The sequence below is a fragment of the Vanellus vanellus genome, assembly GCF_965231255.1.
Source record: "Vanellus vanellus genome assembly, chromosome: 1".
NCBI lineage: Eukaryota > Metazoa > Chordata > Aves > Charadriiformes > Charadriidae > Vanellus > Vanellus vanellus.
In genome coordinates, this window is record NC_138905.1 from 133998298 (window position 1) to 134020493 (window position 22196).

Here is a 22196-nt window from a genome sequence, read left to right on the forward strand (position 1 = left end):
AAGGGGGAATGGCTTCAAACTGGAAGAGGGCAGATTTAGAACAGATATTAGGAAGAAATTTTTCACTCTGAGGGTGGTGAGACACTGGAACAGGTTGCCCAGAGAAGTTGTGGATGCCCCATCCCTGGAGGTGTTCAAGACCACGTTGGATGGGACTTTGAGCAAACTGGTCTAGTGGAAGGTGTCCCTGCCCATGGCAGGGGGGTTGGAACTAGATAATCTTTAAGGTCCCTTCCAACCTAAACCATTCTATCATTCTATGAAATCACTATTCCAACAATTATTTGTTATAAATAACTGGCAATAGTTTTGAAAATTGTTGATCTTCTCGTAAAAGTTGCCCTACCATTCTTCAGCAGCAAGTGGCCGGTACAGTATCGCCCATAATGACACTGCTGTTGTCACCATTAGGGTTGTGGGTCAGGTAGACAACAGGTACAGTAGAGGAGTGATGAAGAGGGAAGGTCACTCTCGTGAAGATGCAGTGAACAGGAGGCTTCACTTCTGAAAGTGGAAACATGAGGCTGTGCCCCATGGATGACTTGCTGTGACAGATCTCCTTTTGTGGCCTTCACCGAAGACAGCACTCACAGGTAGCATGGCCACAACTGTAAAATAACATTTCACTTCCCTCACTGGCTACTGCAACTCCCCCCCACCCCCAACTCTTCCTTTAGCTTCTCTTCATCCACATGCCCTAAAGTTCAGCCGCTGGCCATCATGGCCCTGCGCTCTCAGAGGTCCTCCTCCCCATGAGCATGGCTCTCCTATACGCAGCGGAACCACGCTGAGCCCCCAAGGCAGCTGCTATGCAAGTTGGCTCCCAACCCAGCTGCGATACAGTCACGTTGGTGTGACATTCACCTCCCTGAGTTAGTCCCTTGGAGGTGAGTTCTTTGTAATTACGTCTCCGTAATTATTTCCTTCTCCAGTGTGGCAGTAGGGAGGCGGGCGCTGCCCCAAACACCACGAGAGCAGTTATGCGTTCCCTTCTGCTGCCGTATGCCTGGTGCTTGCGAAAAGCCCAGAACGGCAGGGAGAGGGAGGGCAGGAAAAGGACCCGAAGGTGTGCTCCTTCAACACCTCCTGCTTGGCGCTTGAGCCCTGGTTTTATGATGGTCAAGTGTCACAGGGGACCAAGTTACAGGGTGAATCAAACTCTATATTTAGGAAGAACAACTGGAAGCTATGACAGGAATTCCCTTTCACACTTCACTCCTCAGCCGAGTCCTGCTCCAGCCTGGAGCAGCTCTCGGTGCCGTCCGGGCTGGAAGCATCAGAGCTATTTCAGACACATTGAAAGGATCACAGTCAATACCTCAGCTGGTAGAAGAAGGTACCTCTTTCAGCATCGAAAGGAGGTGCGCATACTCACTTGACGGTTTGGAGCTTTTCTCATATAAGTAAGCTAATCTTGAAGGGGTCAATTAAAAACTTGAAAGACCCTTATGAAAACTCTTTAATAACTGCTGTGAGGTGACTAGAATAGTTGTGGGTTTCTGCTTATTTTAATGTCTTGTGCAGCGTGTCAGCGTATTCAGAGCAGATTGTTATAGTTATTGCTTCATAGTCTGTGGGGGATCTTTAAAGATTTAAAACACAAAGTCACTTAAATACCTAGTGACTCATAAGAAGCCTAACGGTGTATTAGCTCGAATGCTGTAGTACATAGGTACATGCTTATTATTTTCTATATGTTTTTTTATAGCTAGTGAAATAATCCATGGGGGTTTAGATGGTAAGAGAGGCGTTCTTTCACTGTAAGCTTAGCAGGTAACTGTGGCGGAGAAAACTGCTTTACAGAAAATGTGATCGCATTTGCCGAGAGCGTGTAGTAAGTTTTTGTGTACCAGGCTGGAAGCTGCAAAGTTGGGGGTTTCTCTTCTTTCTTTGCACCAGCTGGGTCTCACAGCAGTGCAGTTCCTGTCAAAGCCTTTTAATAAGATAATACACTGCGGGTTCTGTGTCCGAAATACCCGTTGTGCTGGATGCCATGAGTGCGGCGGGGGGAAAGGACAGCTTCCAGCTGGGGCGGGGGGAGGGCTCTTTCGGTTGTCCGTGTGCTACTGTACATCTCTTGTACGGATTACAAAAGGCGGTATTATGATATCTCATCGCTCTTAAAGCAAATTGAATAAGTCAGCTTATTATCTTGCTGCAGCCCTGGCAGCAATTCTTTTTAGCAGAGGGGCAGAAGATAGGTCCTTTGTTTTGCAAGGGTTCTTTTCCAAACAGTGAATTATTTCACTGTAGCAGTCCTGTATTTCGCAAGTAGTGCTGTTCGCGGGTGCTTTCGCTGCCCAGCAGGGGAGTTTGCAGGGGAAGTCTGGCATGAAACAGCTCCAAACCGAACTAAGGTTACCGTTGCTTTCTAAGTTTGGCTCAGCATGCAGCCCATAAAAGGTAAAAGGTAAGGTCTGGGGAGGCCAAAAAGACACCGGGGAATACAGGCGGCGTGCGTCTGCACTTCTCGGGCTGCGTACATGTGAAATCCCGGCATGGAAATGAGGGTGAAGAGTGATTATTTTTTTTTTCAAGTTTGCAGAGCTGATTGGAATGCCAGAAATAACTTAATACAATCAGTGCAGCGCTCTTGACTCTCTCTCTGAGCCGCGTGACCAGAGAACAAAGGAATTTATAAAAATGAACTAATCACTTCAGTAATAGATGCATCCGTAATGTAAGGTTTATTTTCGTGCAGTTGATGGTCAGGGAGGGAAACTCAGGGAAGGGAGGGAAGGGGAGAGAGCCAGAGCCAGAGCCAGAGAAGATTGTCTATTTTTACTCAGTAGCGTGCTGTTGTCCTGATTTCTCTGGCGGTAACGAGGACAGCACGAACTGGTAGGAAAATCACCTCCTCCAAAAGCAGTCCTACACAATTGTATCATGCAGCCGTCTTTAGGAACCGGTGTCTGATTGCAATCATTTCGAACGCAGACTTCTTGCGAAGCCGGAGCACCTCACTGAGGAGCGCTATTGCTGTGCTTGTTTTAAAGTCCGGACGCAATGTAAATCCTTGCCCGTTTAGCTCTAGGTGGCCCAAGACGTGTGTGTCGGTGTTTTTGCAACACACAGGCACGCAAGACGGAGGAGTACATCTTAGCTTGAATTTCTTTGTGACGGTGTTTACAAAGTAGATCCACGGTGTTTTAAAACGTTTTATGTTAATTTCCTGTGGCTTTGTTTCCATTTTTCATTCTGATTACAAAGAGGAGAAGGTGATAAGAAAAATTAATTAAACTTTTCTGTATCAGGAGCCTTATCTTTCCAATAAACTGGGGGATTGTTTTGTATTTATCTTTGGAATACAACCACTAGTTAGCAGCACAGTTATTTCTATGCATAGTAAAGATTTTCAAAAAGGAAAGAGAGAGAGTGCAATAAACTCTTTTGGCTTTTCAAACCTGTGCAAGTTTTGTCATGAACTTCAGTGGCTGAGACTTCATCCCCCAAAGTAGATTCGGAAGTTTTTTAAGCTACCTCTGATTTTAAGATTGTAAATGTAAGCGTAAAAGCACAATATAAAACTCACTGGAAGCATGCTGGTTTTATTTTTCATGGTGGGATTTTTTTTCTGATTTACTAATTTAGCAGAAGCAATTGAAACCTGAAGCAATGCATGAAGATGACATCCTCTGACTTAAGGATATGTGTTGGTTCGGACAGCACTCTTACAGCTGAGAGTGCGATCAGAGAGAGACCTCTAATGGCAGGCCAGGTTTCCTTGAAGTTCTGCTCAGCATTATACACCGATTTAAAGGCGATGTGAGAGTATGGAAGAGCAAATTTTCCATGCAGCTCCAGTGATACAATTTCAGCTGGTATTCCAGGCTGAAGCCAACTTACAACTGAGCTATACTTTCCTTTGGTACTACCTCCACGTGACGGTCATGTTCTTTGGAGTACCAAAACCTTTGACCCACATTTGATTTCTCGTTATATTTCTGCTATTCTCTCCTACATCATTTATTACTTTTCTCAATATTTTCCTTCTCATCTCACGTTAAATATAGTAGCCAAAATATGCTGTAGTGTGGTTGTGATCAATGAGTTCTCCAGTGAACTAAAGTCTCACCTTTTAGCGTTGTTATCTTATTTTGTATTATAATGGTTAAATAACCAGACTTGGATGAAGGTGTAGTCCAGTTAAGATCTTAATTCTCAGTGAAAGAATAAAAGGCTGAGATGATGTTTCAATTAACCTGATAAAAAAATTTCTTGCTTGGTTTTTGTTTGGTTTTTTTACCTTTACAGAATCTTTTGACTTTGGTGTATTTCCCTCTGTTATTGTATATTAACACTGTAACAGTTCATATTTCTCCACCTGCATAAAACTATGTGGAAAAGTGTTCTTTTTTTATCTTATTGCTAAAGAAAATTGAAAATCTATATGATCTAAAATCTTGAAGAGAGGCTACTTTGTGCCCTAGCAATTGTCAAAGAGAACTTTACAGTTTGACCATCTTGATCATTTTCAGTCTATAGGCATTAAAGATTTGCAAGGATTTGTGAGTCAGAGAATGGGTTTGTCTGCATTTATCAATGTTTTGTAGCAAGTTATGCTTTATTTGAAAGAAGGTTTAAACTGGGAGTTCTAATAATTCCCACGTACATACTGTGACAGAGATAATCATACATTGTTTATCCTCAAATGCTTCCCTTAATATTTACTCATTTTACAACGCTGCTAAGGTTTGAGAGATTCCTTATCTCTACTCATTATTGTTTTTAATGTGAAAGAGAGAGCTCCATTTGTGGCTATGAAAGATTAATCGCGGAAGCTCAGGTGTTCTGTCCCTTTCTGATATTCAGAAGGAATAACCAAGCAACTCTGAAACTGAGACGGAAACCGGAGCTGGGCAGGTGAAATGGATGCCTGTCAAGAGGCAGCACGGGTTAAGTTCTAGCTTATCTGCCTTAGCTATCAGAATGTCAGAGCCTGTAACACTTTCCCGTTTTGCTTGCAGGGATAAGCCTCTGTCTTAAAAATGTCAAAACAACCAGCGTCACATGTCAAAGCCATTCAGGTAAGAGACAGTATTTATGTTTCTAATATAATAAAATAATAAATCTCAACCTCCATTGCTTGGAAAACTGCATTTTTGCTCAGACAAAACACCACAGAAGTGCTAACTGGGGATTATTCTTTTAAAGTGAAAAGCTTGCTAGAAATGAAAGCACTGAAAAAGTTTGACCTGAAGAGCATCTTATGATCTGAGCTGATAAAAAACTGGATCAGATAGGTTGGTTGATCGCTTGCTTGCATGGTCTTTCCAGTGTTAGGTTATGCCTGTTGGTGGATCAGCTAAGCAAAACACGGTGATACATCTGCTGATAACTGATCAGCATTATGAGTAAAACTAATTCTTGCAACTATCAGATTTTCCACAGCATTAATATAGTGCTGGAAAATTTATAGGCTGAAAAAATGGCATAGGTATTGTGAAGTTCTTCATGTCTTCATTCCTTTAGGAAAAAAACCCTGAATTTCCAATATTTGTTTAAGAAATATTTTATTTAAAAGCCAAGGTAAAATGAGAGAAATGATGATGTTTTCATTAAAAAAAAATCTTGTATGTCATATACCTCCTCAAATGGCATATGCTCATAAGGATGAAATTGGTTGTTACATACTTGTAAAAGAAACAGCTGGAGAATTATCACATCATCATGAAGTAGCATCATGAAGAACGTATTTAGCTCATGTTATCATTGATTCTTGTCAAAAGGCCAAAATACCTCCTGAAATGAAGAATTTTACAGAATTTTCATGCATTTTATAAAATGTACTTGCAATGAAATTTTACAATGGATTCAGGTTGCCTTGAAATTACGTAAGAAACACAAAATGGAACTTCTAAAGTCTGATCTGTCCTCTGTTTCCCCGAGATAATACTAACTCAGTGGATTGGAGCATCAAGAAGAATAATTACCCAGTGGCTAGACAGCATACTGAAGTTGCAAGGCACTGTAAAATGCTAATTCTTTTTATCAACATCAGCTCTACTGGAACAGGCATGCAAACTGCTGTACTCTCCGTTGAAATTAGCAGAAGTTTCCCATTGATTTCACTCAGTTCAAATTTTCATCCCTCTTTTATGGTGACTATGGAACTGTTTTTATGATCAATGAAAAAATGTAGGCAATTTATAGCTCAAAAGTATTTACATTTCACATTTAAACTCTACAGGCACATGCAAACATTTTTAAGGAATGAATTTGGTTTACTTTTTCCTTAAAGTGAAGAAGTAGTTATGGACTCCTTTTTGTTTTTATGATGACTTTCCAACTTATGTATATAAAAAATTGCTTCTAGTTTATCCATTTAAAAAGTGCATTAAGTTTAAGCAGGAAGTTTAATATTTTAAGAAACTTTAATGTTTGCAAAGGTAATTTGAATCATGAGAAAAATTACAGCACAAACTTTAAAATAAATCTATTAAACATTGTGACGATGGTTGCTCCAGCAGGGAGACTAGCACTTGAATTGATGCCTATTACACTTTGAGCGCTCTAAGAACCATGACTCAAAATGTCATGTTACTTTTATACATTGTGATTCATATATTATGATCCTTTGCTATTATGCGCTATTATAGTAGGACTGACGTCCCTTGGAGAATATACATCGTGCTGCAGCAATGGAAATGTAATGGCACTTTACTAACTGAAGTATTCCATGGTACTCTGGGTCAGAAGTGGATTCTTGCTGACCATGAGATGTACGCTAAAATCTTCACTTGCCAAGAGCCCCTAAATACAGATGTGGGAGAGTTAAAGATAGAAACTGGTTCCTGAGAGTAGTTTGGAGCAATAGAGGAACAAAGTGGTTCCCAAGAGTAGTTTGGGGTGATAGAGGACCAAAGTAGTGTTAATTCTTGGTAGCATTCATTGCTGGCCTCCTCCTCTCACTGTGTAAAAAGCTGACAATTAGTCTACCTACAAACACCATTTTCGGCTTTCCCCACAGTAAGGGTGAGGGGGTTCCCATTTTTTTTTTTTTTCTGAATTAAATTCAGTTTTGTCTATAGTTCCTCTATTTATTTTTTAACCTTGATATGTTTGTACTGAAGTGGCTTTCCAGCTTATCCAGTCATCCTTCCGGACAGCTGGGAATGGCTGTGATGCTGTGGAGAACTTACCCGTAACAGTCCTCAACTCCTGCAGGTCTGCCGGTAATTCAAGACCCAACAGCTCCTGATCTGAGTGCCCTGTCTCTAGTAAACAGAAAGAAGAACAAAACCACATCTCTAAATACCAGTTTAATCGAGTCAAACCAGCAATATGCATTGTATGTCATGCTCACAGATATTTTTCCTTCAGTCTGTTCAGGAAGACCGTAGTCCAGTACATCAGTACGCATACCTACTCATTATGAAAACTGCAATGACATCCTTAAAGTCATTTTTGGTAGGCACTTTCCAAAAACAAAGGAAGATGCAAACCCAATAGTTCTAATAATTAGTGTGCTTAAAAACAATAATCGCACCTAGAAAGCCTGTCTAAAACAATTATTATTTAGGATTTCAGGCGTCTGGAACAAAAAATTTCTTGTTTAACATCTCAGTGGATGAGGAGCGGACGAGGAAGAGATCACTGAGGCTCATATCTCAGTCCCAGCAGACAGGTGACAAGAGCCCCGAAACGTGTTTTAAAAACGAAATTGCAAACTTGTGCTGATCGCGGCACAACATGGTCCTTGCAGAGCTACACTGGTGTATAGAATTTGGTCCACCCATTACAAGGCTGCTCATCCACGGGAAGGGACCAGCATTGGATTACGAGGGAGATTTACAGATCAGGACTTTGGTACAGGAACTGTTCGGCCGTCAGTCATACTTTAATTGCATACTAGAAATATTTTAATTTATAGTATGTGTTGTCAGATCTAGACAGTGTTAAACTGTGTCTTAAAGGCTGCTCATTTTACCAAGTTAATATTTGATGTCTGTGTACGTCTTGTCCAAACTCTGACATGAACGTGCTTATTGCAGGTGAAATAGTTCAAACCGCTTCCGTGTGACACAGATTACTGTGAAAATGCTGAAGCAGACCAAAGAGCAGTTTATTTAATTTAATTAGCAGTCTGGCACTTAGTAGTTCATTTTTGTTTCCTGAAGCATTTTTAGTCACAGTTGGTCTGTCAATCACAGCAGGGAACGCAAGGGCCGGGTATCGGAATTACGGCGCTGTGGTATGCCCTGGGTGGCCGTGGGAGGCTGCCTTCTGCTTTTACTGACTCCGAGGGGAAGGAACGCCTCAGTTCAAAATGACCACCAAGAGGAGAGATAACTCTTAATGGTGCGACTCTGCAAACCTGTATGACCACGCTAGCTGTAAAGAGCAAAGAAGTTTCGTCCTCCAAAAAAAGAAGCTGCCTGGAGGTGGCTGAGCCTGGTGGGGGAGATGCTTAAAATTAAAAATAGCAAAGTTGTTTTTTTCCACTCCTAAATGAACTGATGGGTTAAGTACCGTGAGGCTGAAAATGCCCTGTCTCCTGGGAATTTAGGAAGTGCAGATGAAAGGTTTCACAGTATCTAAACTAACGCTTAGTGAAAAAGGATTACGAAATGAACGCCCAGTTGCCCGTAAAGTACGTGGCCCTACAGACATTTTCCAGCCCCACTGAAACGGCGGCATCACCTTGCATAAATAAAAAAAAAGGGAAACAGATAAATAGAATTCAGGGGAAGGTGCTTATTTCTTGGCAAATGGATTCTTAATTTGCTTGAAGTTTGATTGCAGCTGTCAGGACAGTTGTTGTTACTGAAAACAGCGGGTTGTTTTCCTGTGGTTGCCCAACCTGGGGCATCATCTGCAACACCACGATTTCAGCAGAAGGATGGGATTATTCATCTTCATTTAATGCAAATCAGTCAGATGGTAAACTACAATAGCACAGCTTGCTATTGGAAGATTCTCCGTTTCCGCTCCGTAACATTACCGATTCACCCCCTGGTTTTACCAGTGGGAGTCATGATATTTTGATGACATTTCCTAGGAGCGGCTTCTCTTCTGAGATCACAAGATAAGAATAGGTATAAATTGTGCATTTAGTTGATCACGCCATTTGACTTTTAAAATAACCCAGGCTGGGTCACATCAGGAAACAGGTACAATTTAGCTGCTCTTTCCTAAGCAACGTTTTCTGCCATTCTTTTATCAAAAATCTTTACTTTTAAGGTGTGCTATGGCTACTGGCTTTCTGCCACGGATAAAAAATCAGACTGACGCAGTGGTGTGGGTACCGTTCTGGAGGGAGTTTGCTAAAGCCAGGGGCTAGCGGTCTGTCTGGCGTTGGAGCCGGCTCAGCCTACTCCGACCCGTGAGCCCCTGCTGCAGACTGGGCTTGGGCGGCCGGGCAACACCCAGCAGAGGCTGGAGGGTCAAAAAACCTCCCTGCCTTTCCCCACAGGGCCTCTTTGCAGCCGAGAGGCATATTTCTAGGACTTAAGGTACTTGCAGTTTGTAGCAGCCGTGGGTAAATTTGGTCAGTAAAATCACATTTTAAGTACTCGTGGCTCAGGACCGGCTTTCCTTCCTAACTACCTGTGCTTAGATGAGATGAGAACTGGTGTCACTGGGGAAGGGAGAGTGGTCAAGTGGTTTGGGTGTTATTGTAGGATTTGGGTGATTTACACTTAAATTCTAGTTCTGGCACTCACTTTCCGTTTGCCCTTGACCAAACTGAAGCAGATGCAGGTGCCTAAAGACACTTTGGTGTCTAGTACTCGTTTGTTTAAAGTTCAATGAAATCAGGGAGCATTAGACTAAAATGCAGAACTTCAAAAGCTTTCTAGGTAGCTTTGTTTCTTCACTTTCCGTCTTCAAAATGGAGATGAAAGCACTTCTCTTTCCCACGGAAGTGGTGTGATGATGCCTACATTGAAGACATAAGTGCTAGGAAATCTCAATAACGTCTATACTCTTGTATAGACTTTAGGGTTTTGCCATTTACAAGTGTACGTCTACTTATCAGTCACTATTATATGCATCATAATTTCCTTCTCACAGGCTAATATTAACATCCCAATGGGAGCTTTTCGACCTGGTGCAGGCCACCCTCATAAAAGAAAAGAACTTACACCTGAAGAAGTGGAGGAGGTAAGGAAAAAAGAGTGGTGGTTGGTTTTTTTTTTTTTTTATTATTATTTTTTTCTCCCAGGAGAGTCTCTGCCATTGATGGAAGAAAGCCTTTTAGTCAAGTTATGGCACTACATACCAATCTGAGGTAACACAGCTGAACATACACTGATCATTCATGGAAATAACTGGCCACCTACTGAACAATTCATATATGCATTGTTCTGGTTTTGATGCCAAGGCACCTATAGGAATTTAAACTCTTTCAAGGGTGCGTAGCTCTGCTTCAATAGCAGGATGATACCTGCTGTCAGGAAAGCCAGCCAGGATTTCACCGGGAGAATTTATCGAGACCGGAGCTGATGGGATACAGCAGGAAAAGTTACAGCAAGGCTTTGGAAGAATCTGCTACTACCTGCTGCCCTGCAAAGGGATTTATTGTTACAGCTTAACAATATTGGAACAGGTTTTCAAACCTGACACTTTTTTGGAATGTTTATCAACAAGTGAAAATACTCCATTTTAGATTGAATTCTGTGTTTGCATGCTTGTGTTCTACAGCGGGTATTTAAGACTGAATTTTGAATGTGAAGTCCAATTTGTACCTTAACAAACACTGATCACAAACGTTATGATTAAACACAGTTATCCTGTTTCTGGATGATATTAAAGCACCTTATTTACCATTAACTTTTATAATAAGTAAGGACTAAAACCAACAGTGGAGAACATGGTAGTGGGATACACCAAGCAAGAAAAAAATGCAAGTAAGGATGGGTGCTTATGGCTCCCAGACAGCTGGCTTAGTTTGGATTTATAATCCCTAGCTGAGAAGTGGTCCTGCTGGGCCGGAGCTGCGGATGCTCCCCAGAGCCAAGGGCAGGAAAGGCTCAAACCGACCGCGCACATCTGGGCTGCCGCTGGCAGGCCTCAGCCGGGTGGACTTGCTGTCACGCGGGTGAAGCCAAGCTGTGGTGGCTGGAGGAAGCCTTGCCCTCACACAGAGCAGAGCCACGAGGACCAGGAGGGAGGTGGATAGACACTGCTCTCCAGGCTTGCGGTTGCACTGCTGCTGATTCAGCCCCAAACAAGAAGCAGCCAGATTAGTTTTGGACAAAGCAGGTCCTTCTGACCCGGTACTGGTTCTTAAAACGGTCAGGTTTAGTTATATAAGAGATAATTCTTCCTTTTCTGTCTAAATCAGACCAATATTTTTTCTGAATTTCAACATATTTGATATAAATAGTGCTCTGTTTACGGAGAACTTTGCTGAAGAAATCAAACCCAGGCTGACTTAACTCTTCTTAAGAAGATTTTAAAAAACCAAAACCAAACATACAAAATGACCTTGAACACATATTGTGGGTTTCTCCCCTGGAAAGAAATCAAAGCATATTCTCTCTGCAGTAATTAAACTGGTGAAGGAATGCATGCTATTAAGCAGAAACTAATATAGCATGTGTGAATTCTGGTAGTATTTGAGAAATAAAATAAATGACTAGTGCTGATAATTAGATTTGGTTGGGTAATTGAATATTGCTTCACTTCTCAGTTATGTGAATAGTATATATGAGACAGACATTACGGAATGAAAGTTCTTGGCCCCAGTTTTATAGCCAATATGCGATCAAAGCAATGGGAGCAAAGACTACAGAAATGGACCTTGTAATAGGAATAGAACAAAAATGCTACCAGTGGACTTATCTTTCCAGCTTTGTCATCTCGTCAAGTTTGGCAAAACGGCTCATGATTCTTTCGGTCATCTTTAGACACATACAACTTTTGCAAACAGTGCCTAGCATTTTTCACCGTATTTTAAAACCTTGTCAAAGGAGATAAAAGAAATATGGGTATTACTCAAATGGATGGTGGAGTCAGAAGGGAACACGTATTTTTGAAGGTCAACAGAGCAGACATGTTAACATACAAAAGAAATGGGGGGTGGGAATTTCAGAAAATAACTTGTCTTCAGTCAGAGCATTTCCATGCGTGTATTTGTTAACTCTTGTCGTATATCTAAGTCACTCTTCAGAGTGCCTCCAATAAAACTGAAGGCCGAGGTCTTATCTCAGCTGTGCATTGCCCACAGAGTGGGTGATATAGGGAGGGGTGCAGTCATAAATAGCACACACCTGAGGTTAGATGGGAAAGCTAACATCAGTTTACGGAGCGCAAAGTCTCCAAAACATGGTCAAAGTTTGCACCGTTTGTACTACAAGAAAGAATGGTATTGTAGGTGGCTTGAAACGGTATTTTTAACACAGTATCTGCTATGGGGGCTTGAGGGATGGTAGTTTTTCCCAATTATTCCGATTAGCTAGCTGGACAAGGAAACTGTCAAAGGAAACAATACGAGCTGATGGCGTCTTTGACTACCTGTACAATTTCAGGCATCCCTTCAAACACCTTCTGAATCAATTTATTTATTTTCCTGTTGTGCTCTGCTGCTGTTCCAGGATGTTGGATCGTTAAGCTAGATATTAGACAGTATATATAGTAGCTGGAGCTGAACTACTAACTGGGATTTTAAATGATCCAAACAGAAACAATAGTGTGATGTTATTAGCATTATCTTGTATTAACTAATAGCTAAAAAGTGAGAAAAGATAATACAAGTTTACTAGTTTACTAAGCCAAGCAATACAATTGTTGCTTCAGTTTTCTTATGTAAGGTGATCTCTAGAAAGTTTGTAGAGATCAGAGATGAAGAAAATGTCAGCTTTCTAAAATTCTTTGGTTTTTTGCTACTTGATTTGCAAAAAGTCTGCTTCCTGATTAGCATGCAGTCCATTAGTCAATAGAAAAAAGAGTGGTTTACTGGCCAATAATATTTGACTGATAGCTTTGGAATTTTTAAAATGAAGTAAAATATTAAGAATTGACTGTTCACAGTCAATACACCTTTCCAAAAAGCGTGGCTAATAAATCTAAATACTGAATTAACTCCAAAAAGTGCATCCCAAGAGGACATCCGCAGAGTAATCAAAAAAGAAAAAATAATTCAATTGTGAAATTATTTGCAGTAAAATATTAATTCAGCTCTAAACCTAGGTGATTCTCCCTGTATGCCAGCTTAATAAGATATGGAACGGGCTGGAACAACCTTAAACTCCCTACTGGAAAGCTACTCCTTCAAAACATTTCTCAGTTTAGAGTAGAAATTGTCTAAAATACATTACCTCACCTAGGAGCAATAGTACAGCCGAGGTACCAAGGGCTGAAATACTGTGGTCCATTGGGAAATTAGCTGATATGCTCACTATTGTGTAAGTGCTGTTATTTGCCTTGTATTTTACAGTGTCAGCAAAATAGCTGTCAGGCACTACCCTAATTCAAAAATAAAATGACAAAAACCCTTCTGGTCTTACAACTGAGGTTAAGAAAAATTAAAGATCAACTCAAGCCGAGTTTGGATGGAGCTTTTGGGGTCCATAACTTACTATCATAGCTCTTCTCCAGAGCTGCAGAAGTGCATGATGGGTTTCTTCCCCAATTGGCTGGCATTTATGAGACTCTGAAAGAAATAAGATGATCAAAATGGTTCTCCTGCTTTTTTTCCCTAAAATGTGAAGGACCTGGGAGTTGACTTTAATGCTCCGCTCAGTTAATTTTCTGCTAATGGTCTGACACTTTAAATTCTTAGTCATTTACCAAAAGATCCACATTCTTCTGCACTGAGCACCTTCTAATTTTTTTTTTTTTTTCAGAATATTTTTAGACATTTTAGACAACAACCAACAAAATAACCTATCTCTTCCTGCACCACACTCCCCACCCCCCAGTTTCCATTGGGTTTGCATTTAGTATGAAAACATCCTTCCCTGTTTCTCAAATAACTGACCTATGCTCATGCTCAAGAGATTGCTATTGCGGCAGTAAGGTCACTGATACCCTTTTGTGCAGAGTGTTCCTGCTTCGTCAGAGGAGGAGAAGGACAAGAAACATCTCCCAGGAGCTAAGAAACTTCCAGGTCCTGCTGTCAACTTGTCAGAGATTCAGAACATAAAAAGCGAGCTGAGATTTGTCCCCAAAGCTGAACAGTAGCTGGAACAAACAGGTGAGTAACAGAGAGGTTCTTTGCATGGCTCTACGAGAAGCAAGCTGATCCAGAAACCTCTTTGTGTCAATAGATGGCTTTTTGATTGCTTCAAAGGACCTGGAATCCCACCCCATATTTCAAAATGTAAGAAGAAATGGTCATAATCCTTAGAATTCTCTGTTATTTCAAAAAAGGAGCATGTGGGAGACTATAGCTGATGGTATATGGCACCCACCAACTGGCCTAACAAAAAGTGTATTCAGCTATTAGGAGTGTTGAAGCCAGCTTAAAAATACCAGCTTCTTGCTTCGCAGGTACAAGTTCCAGTTTTACAGAATATAGGACTTGTATTTGTACACCCTAACTACAAATAAATGTATTGCAATGCTAACAAATTTACTGCAATAATAGACATGTAGATCAGTATTTTTAAAAAGCTCTGTTGGAACACTAGATATGTGGTAATATTTTATTTCTGTAATTCAAAATTGATATGATAATGGCTTCATGTATTTGATCACACAAATGTACCCAAGTGTGCTTGTGGCACCCAAGGACTTGCTATATATCTATATGGGGCTCAGAAATACGACATAGCACCTTGGGGAGATCTGTGCTCCTCTGGAGCAGCAGCTGGAGAGCAGGTGGGGACCCTCAGGCGCTGTAGGCAACACCAGACACCTATGGGTTGAGCCACTGGTCTATGACTGGCACCACAGCTCATGCTTCATCTTATTTTATTTAAAAGGAGATATTCAGCACGTCAATGCAGATTTCAGAATTATTTCCATGTAATTTCAAACAAGGCCCATAAACCTCACAATGTTGTTCTACATTCTGAGACTTAAAGAAATTAATCATCACTTTTGTCCGTGAAATTATCCTCTGATTTTCTTTGAAAAGCCTGGGTCAGGAAAGATGCATCAAACAGTTGTGATGACAATCCAGTTGTACAGAGAAGTTTCAATACATTAGGAGCCCTGGCTACAGTAGGAAAAGATAGTTGGGTCTTATAGTAGTCATCTGAATTGCCAGTTGTGCCTATTGACACGAGTCCTTTTTATCATGAAGAGAGGCAGAGGACATAAGCTGAGTAGAAGAACATCATCTGGAATTTACTGCACTGAAATATAAACGAAGAGCATAAGAAAACAGAAAACAGTGCAACAGGGTATTGAGAATGCAGAAGCGCTATGGACCAGGAATCTTGAAGGAAATGGCATATAATTGCACCGATACACACTGCGACATTAACTTATTTTTTATATGCAGCATAAATATGCCATTTAGAAGGAAAAAAGTCTTCAGTTTTTTCTTGTTTTTACCCTGCTGTGTGATAATGTTCCTGGTATTTTTAAGAAACAACAGTGTTTCTCTTCAGAAAACTCAGGGAAAGGAAAATTAACATTTTGTAAAATGTAGCATTGTAGTCATCACTCTAAAGCAGTGCCCAGAGAAATATGAATCTTTAATGTTGAGGCTTTAAAGAGTTTTTTCTCTGTAGGAGATATTTATTCTCAGATGATTGCTGTTTTCAACATTTAGACCCGTTTTTTAATAATCAGCTTACTGAGAGTCTGAGAGAAACATTTAGGGTGTGCAGAGATTCACTCTAAAGAAAAGATTTCTACAGAAAGGTCAGCTAAGCAAAGGGCATCTTGAAAGCTGTGAGGTCATTATGAAGTCATTTCTATGTCCATCCTTCTTTCAATGTTGTACTGGATGTCAAGTTCTGACAGTGACACAGATTTCTAGATTTTGGGTAGGACAGTCACAGATCATATCTGAAAACTTAGTTTCTAGAAGTGTTGAAGACCCAGTACTCACTGGAGACTACAAGTTTGGGTTTGGTTGCAGTGCAGAAATAAGCACGTGCATAACTTCAGCATAAAATTGTGATGTAACTCAATCACTTGCCGCATCCAGCAGTCTTGAATGGTACTAAATCTGAGGATTGTCTCCTATAGAGGACATTCACCAGTTCAGTTGTTTTAGGCATGACCTGCAGCCTTGTATAAAACGTAATATAGTCAGCGAATTGTTTTATGACTGACCATGGCAAGACAGTGAAGACTATCTTTATTTGCAAGAAATCCATGCTCACATCTGCCTGATGCTTTGCTTCATCTCCAAGCAAGGGTTACTGATCATCCTTTGGATGTGGTGCTCTCTAAAGAGTGGTACACTGGTTGGTCAATAGCATATGCCTGTGCAGAGTGCATACTGATAAATGAGTGCCTTCTTTGGTTTTCAGTTTGCAAATGAATTCTCTCTCACATCAGTACAATAAAGTCTTCAGATATTCACGGTCAAGGAATTTTCCTTTGTTCGTATTTTTATATTTCTTATGGTGCTCTGTAGGAAATACCCACCAAAACCACTAGGACAACTCCAAATTCTCTGCGTGGTTTCCATTATGCTGTGATCCTATAACACGGTCTCATAAAAGTATTAAAAATATACATAAATATGTCAAAAATACCAGATGTTTTCCAGCTACAAAAATTATTTCTAACACTTTCTCCTAGTGTTTTCATTCTTCATCTGCTAGTTTCAGTAAATTGTAGGTCAGCACCATCAATTTTGTTTTTTTTTTTTTTTTGACCCATGTTTTCATGCTTAGTTTTACAGAGCGCAAACCCATCAGCAAAAATCAGGAACCTGCAAAGCAGTAGGTTGGTTCATTATTTACAAACCCGTTCCTATATAATTTGCACTTTAGGGTAACTTCTGTTAAATATCTTTGGTCTTGCTCTTTCACCAAATTAGGAAACATGGATAGACTTGCTAAGATCATAGTTGTGAGTCTAACAGTTTGTGGGAGGGATATAATTAGTAAGATGTCATGAAGCTGGAGCCACTGAAGGTCATAAAGTGCTTATCAGTTAAAATATTCCTCTAGTCATCTCCTGCTGCTGGTCTATCACCTATAATTAACTAATTAGCGTACTCTTCTTTGTCATAACGATTTTTTTTCTTCCACAGACCTGTAGATGATGTGTTTGATGCAGCAGTTTTAATATACAACATAAGTTGTGATTCATTTTCCCTTTCTTCTTCTACAATTTTTTTTGCTGCTCCCTTCTCATGTGTACGTTTCTCCCTGCACAAAAGCAAACCATTTGCAAAAGAAAATAGTAACAAAATAGCACATGCTAATCAGCTAAATATATGTCCTATTGAACAAATAATGGCAGGAAGCATTCAGTTTGTGACAAATGGAGCCTGCTATGGCTGAGATTGATTGCTGATGGTTGTGATATCTCTTGTAATAACCAGTATGGCGATTGGACCTGAAAACGTGACTGAGCACAAACTGGCATTTCACCTGGGAATATATATAATTGCAACCAGTTACTGCCGCAGCTCATGTTTGGGTTCTTTCTTCATTCTGTACCCCTTCATGTTTTGTGTCCTGAAGTGTGGGAGTTTGTGTAACAAGACTTTTTACAATGTGCCATGAAGGGCCACGGAGTCTGAATGCTGGACCTGGGTTTTAAAGGACCTAAACCTTCAGCTAGAGTGGTCTAGTCTTTTCCTCTTGAAGGACACTTTCATACTTACTGAAGGAACTTCTTAAAAGGCAAAAAGGGAAATCTACTGCCTTGAAGTTACAAAAAAGTCATAGGGCAACACTCCTGGCACTGTGTTCTGGTCGTGTTTGGAGAAAGTGCTTGTCAGGATCCCCATCAAAGTTCTACTCAGAATTTGGTCAGAGAAGGTTGCTGAGCCATGCCAGGGCTGTTCCTGACGTCATACCTATCTTGTTCAAGGTGTGGGAAACCACGCAACTAGTACTTGTAGATAATCTATTGTTTTTTACTTGGAACTCTACTAGGGAGGGTGGTTTAATTGCAGAAGCTGAGTGGTAGCTCTCTTGTCAGGTTGCAGAAGCAAGGGAGCTGGATTTTGAGGGCACAAGATTAAACAGCGAGCAAAAGCTTCCCAGGGCAGCTGAGGCTCTATATGACTTGCAGCATTACCTCTTGTATAACACGTTGGGAATCCTGCCTCGCAAAAAAAATGAGGAGACTTATCAGTAGAGCAGCCTCTGAGAATGACATCACTTAGGGAAGAGTGAGAAAGGGAAAAAAAAAGAGTAGTCCTTTAGGGAAGAGAACTCTTACACCCGTACTTACACGATGTTCTTTGGTGTTGCTACTAATTATTTACAAAAAATGTCAATTACCCTGGGCTAAAAATACACATTATAACTTTGTCCACTGAGTACTGCGTATTCGAATTACAATTTCATGCTATCTACTGTTCTTAAGCTGCATCTCAAGTTAACTGTAGCCATCTACCCCTCCTGATGTCACTGCTCTCACACACTGTTCAATGACTGTGTCTTATTCCTGTGCTCACATGGACCAGAGGGATACAGCTAAACGGCTGTACAGTAACAAGCAAAGTTATTGCCATTTTGTCCAGCAAACACATCCAGTGCCTTGCTAGTAGAAGAATGCTGTGAGCTCTTGAAACAGCCCCCCAGCTTTAAGAAACTGTGTTCATTTGATTAAGCCAAGTAGCCAGCCCTCACGTGAGAGGAGGGAATCTTACGTCCAGAGGATGCCAATGCGAGTCAGGAGCTCAGATCTCTTTAGCTGGAGTCAGAACAACAGGGTGAAGAAGGAGGATGGGCTGCAAGAATTTCTGCAGGACCCTGCTGCCAAAGTCAGAGGAGGCTCAGGGGGGATCTTATCAATGCGTATAAGTACCTGAATGGAGGGTGCAAAAAGGATGGAGCCAGGCTTTTTTCAGTGGTGCCCAGTGATGGGCCACCCCCAGACCCACTCACTATTTGGCCTGTGTGAATTTCAAAGCACCACTTATGTTCCTCTATCCTTGGTTTCCTACCATCCTGCTGCCTTTGGTTCAGAGTTCCCCAGTTAGAAGCACTTGGGGATTTTGTGGCCAGCCATCAGCTTTGCCAGGTCACTTCTGCTTGTAAAATTGTCCTAAGAAGCTAGGTAGTTGACGGTTTTAAGGATTTTTAACAGCATGTTTAAGGATCTTTTTATTTGCCTTCCAGTTTTTTTTTGAGTCTACTTATGTCATGCTTTCAGACTTTAAAACAGAAGGGCTAGAAGTTTCTTGTCAAAGAGAAAACGAATCCCCAGGACATAATTTAATATCAGAGGAACCTTTGGAATCATGAGCAAAAAAAGTTATTCACGTTTTGTTTCCCAGAGTTTCTGTGTTCAGAAGCAAAAATTGAGTTCATTGTCTCTAGCATGGCCCACAGCTGTCCGTCGTGAACTGAGAGTCTCTTCTGTACCACTGACGAAATGCTGTGGTAAGCCCTCAGCATGTCATTCCTCAGGCCTTTGCAAGCCAAGGAGAGGTTTCCTTCTCATTCTCTTGCTGAATGGTGGAAGTGAGGAGGAAAGCAGACTGGAGAGACTCTGCTTTCTAGATGCCTAAGGAAGCTTGAAGGAGGTTAGGAGGATTGATTTTATCAAGTAAAGAACAGGGCATGTTCTTACAAACAACATATTCTTACAAACAACAAATGCTTCTACATAAACTAGTTAGGAAAAGATTGTGTTTTGTGGTTTTGGAAACTGACCAATAACTTCCAAACAAACAAACACTGAAAAATCAGAAAACATTTTTCTCCAAAGCAAACTACAAGAATGGATACTTTTGTTTTTTCAAAATATGCAAAAAAAAAAGTATTTTCTTTCCAAACTGAGTCTTCAAGCAGAGAGTTTATATTGCTGGAAGACGCAAGTAGATAGTAATAACTCAAAGAACCCTCTACTGATTTTTAGAACATGAGCATGTTATGTACTCGTCTACCTTTGCCATACTCAAGAGAGTTTGCAGACATGTAGAGATGAACAGGCCTCTACGCACAGACAGAAGAAATTTCTTCATTGAGCCTCTCACTTTGAAACATTAATGCCCTTCAAGTGACAACATACACACTGGCAAAGTGGTCCCAAAAATCTCTGCTCCGTTCCTGCATGAGAACTGTCAGTTTCTAGGAGAAAGTTCCAAGTCTTTTTCTTGAAAGCCGAAAATTCTCCTTTTTTTGATTTTTTTTTTCTTTAAAAAAGAGTCACTTCTATTTAATAACCGTTTTCCTGTGGTCACTCTGTTGATTACTTGGTCCTGAACTATTGTCAGGCTCTTTTATATAGAAACCCATATGTTCCCATCAGTGCTCCTCATGACATATTTTTGCAAGAACTAAACTTTTTAGCTGATTCCTTGAGTTTGATGCAATTTCTGGGGTGACTTCCCTCAAAAGAAGCTCAAAAGAGGCAGGAAGCCTCCTGAAGATATCAGGTGTGGAGGGATCGGTGAAGTGTGAGGATGGAATACAGTCAGCAGGCTTTTTCTCGCTCATCTCTGCTATATGTGCTAAGAGGTGGTATGAATGAACTGCAGCATTAAACAATAGGTGCCACCGGAATGTATTCCTCTTGGAAATCTCAGAACAGGGTATCAGGAATCCCTAAAACTTCAGCTATTTGCTAGGTGAGCAGATCCTGGTATTTAGAGAAGGTCCCATAACTTAAATGGTGCCTACCCCGAGGCACACGCATATAAACCCATGCAGAACTAACTGTAACCAGGGAACCGCGGGCATTAGAAACTGTTTGGAGAGCAGAAAAGAGCTAGTACTGACCGCTATTAAAGAGTTATTAGTGAGATGAGAGCAATGCTGTTTCTCTACCTGGGAACTGTCCCGGCAGCATTAGGTATGCATGGAGCACCTAGACACTGTAATGAGAGGCGTCATCAGGAACCCCAAATAATAAGTAATTCTAGTCTCTCTAACCTTAAACGGTTCAAAACGTGTTCAGCACAAAGGTTTTCGAGTGCCTACATCAGAGTAAAAAAGCTAACTGCTTTTCAATACATGAAGTGCAACTTCCTACGTTATTAACAGCTCAGATAGTTTTATCAAATCTACATAAATTGTAGCCAATTAAGCTGACAGTATGATCTGAAATATCACGGCTCTGATGTGATAATCAAATGAATTTTCTTCTAAATTTAGTGCCTCATCATTTTGTTTTATAGTTTTTATTCGTTTCATTTGATAAAAGACTACCTAATTATGTTTTCACAGCCTTGTGCTCAAGAACCACATAAATTACCGCATCACTGTACTTTGTCATCTCTTGCAGAGACGGCTGCTATTGCGTGAGCCTTGTGATCCCCGCCTGGGAGCAGGCCATCTACAAGTGACATGAGCCCTACTCTGCACTTAGGATGAGGCCTGCTTCGGCCACCTAATCGTTCCTCGCGTGCCTTGTTTCTAAAAGCGTAGCTCTTTTCAGTGCCAAGGCTACCTCTATTCCACACTTGGTCGCAAACCCCTTCTGAGAGTAAATAACACCGTATAACGGTAGAGCTCACTGTATATAGGTAGAACATCATGTATAGGCAGAGCCCGCCATTACAGTGATCCCGACATCTGTCGCCTGATTGGCAACACTACTGAGGAAACATCGTGCTGCAGATGTTATTGGTTTTTGCTGTCCCTATCTGCTGCTGTGTTAACCTCCCAATTCCCCTTTGACTTGCAGCAGCAGTCTCAAGTATGCTGTATTTCCATGCACTAAGAGAACAAAGTACACAGCATGAATTAGCATTTCCTACAGGAATATGTATTGGTTTTACTCTCAGTGTTAGTCGTACTTTATTTTCCACATTTGATTTGCTGCAGGTTGTAGCTAGCTGAAAGGAAACTCAGCTGAACTAACCTTTATTTGAACTTGGGAACAAGTATAAAGTCTGGTTTTCTCTCCCTCCATTTAGTGATTATATTAGTATGGCTGTATTTGTTTCTGACCGCAAATGGCTGAGCTCCACGTGCAAACATGAATTCAATAAAAGCAGAATAAACCCCTCAGACTTGGTGCTCAGAACTTACTCCCCCACTTCAGTAAAGTTGTAATAACTTTGCTTTTAATTTAATAATTCGGTTATCCAACTGATAACAAAATAAATGGTGTCCTTCAGCTTTTAGCTCTCCTGGGTCTTTGTTCCTGCTTGTTGCCTTGGAGCGAACCTCATCTTAAAATTGCTGTTACTCCTGCGCAGCCTTAGAGAGCCT

General features: G+C 40.9%; 1 protein-coding gene across 4 annotated transcripts in view; it reads left to right on the forward strand.

The window, feature by feature from the left end:
- Nucleotides 1-1221: 1221 nt before the first annotated feature.
- SMPX (small muscle protein X-linked) overlaps nucleotides 1222-22196 on the forward strand; it is a 42003-nt gene continuing 21028 nt past the window's right edge. The window contains exons 1-5 of one of the 4 annotated variants that reach the window (XM_082480773.1): nucleotides 1222-1361; nucleotides 4968-5027; nucleotides 10015-10104; nucleotides 13987-14140; nucleotides 21265-22095. In XM_082480773.1, coding sequence (XP_082336899.1) covers nucleotides 4989-5027; nucleotides 10015-10104; nucleotides 13987-14127 — 270 coding nt within the window. In that variant the 5' untranslated portion in view covers nucleotides 1222-1361; nucleotides 4968-4988 and the 3' untranslated portion in view covers nucleotides 14128-14140; nucleotides 21265-22095. Of the gene's footprint in view, nucleotides 1404-4967; nucleotides 5028-10014; nucleotides 10105-13986; nucleotides 14141-21264; nucleotides 22096-22196 lie in introns of those variants that run through there. The other 3 variants (XM_082480771.1, XM_082480774.1, XM_082480772.1) reach the window with 3 other exon arrangements.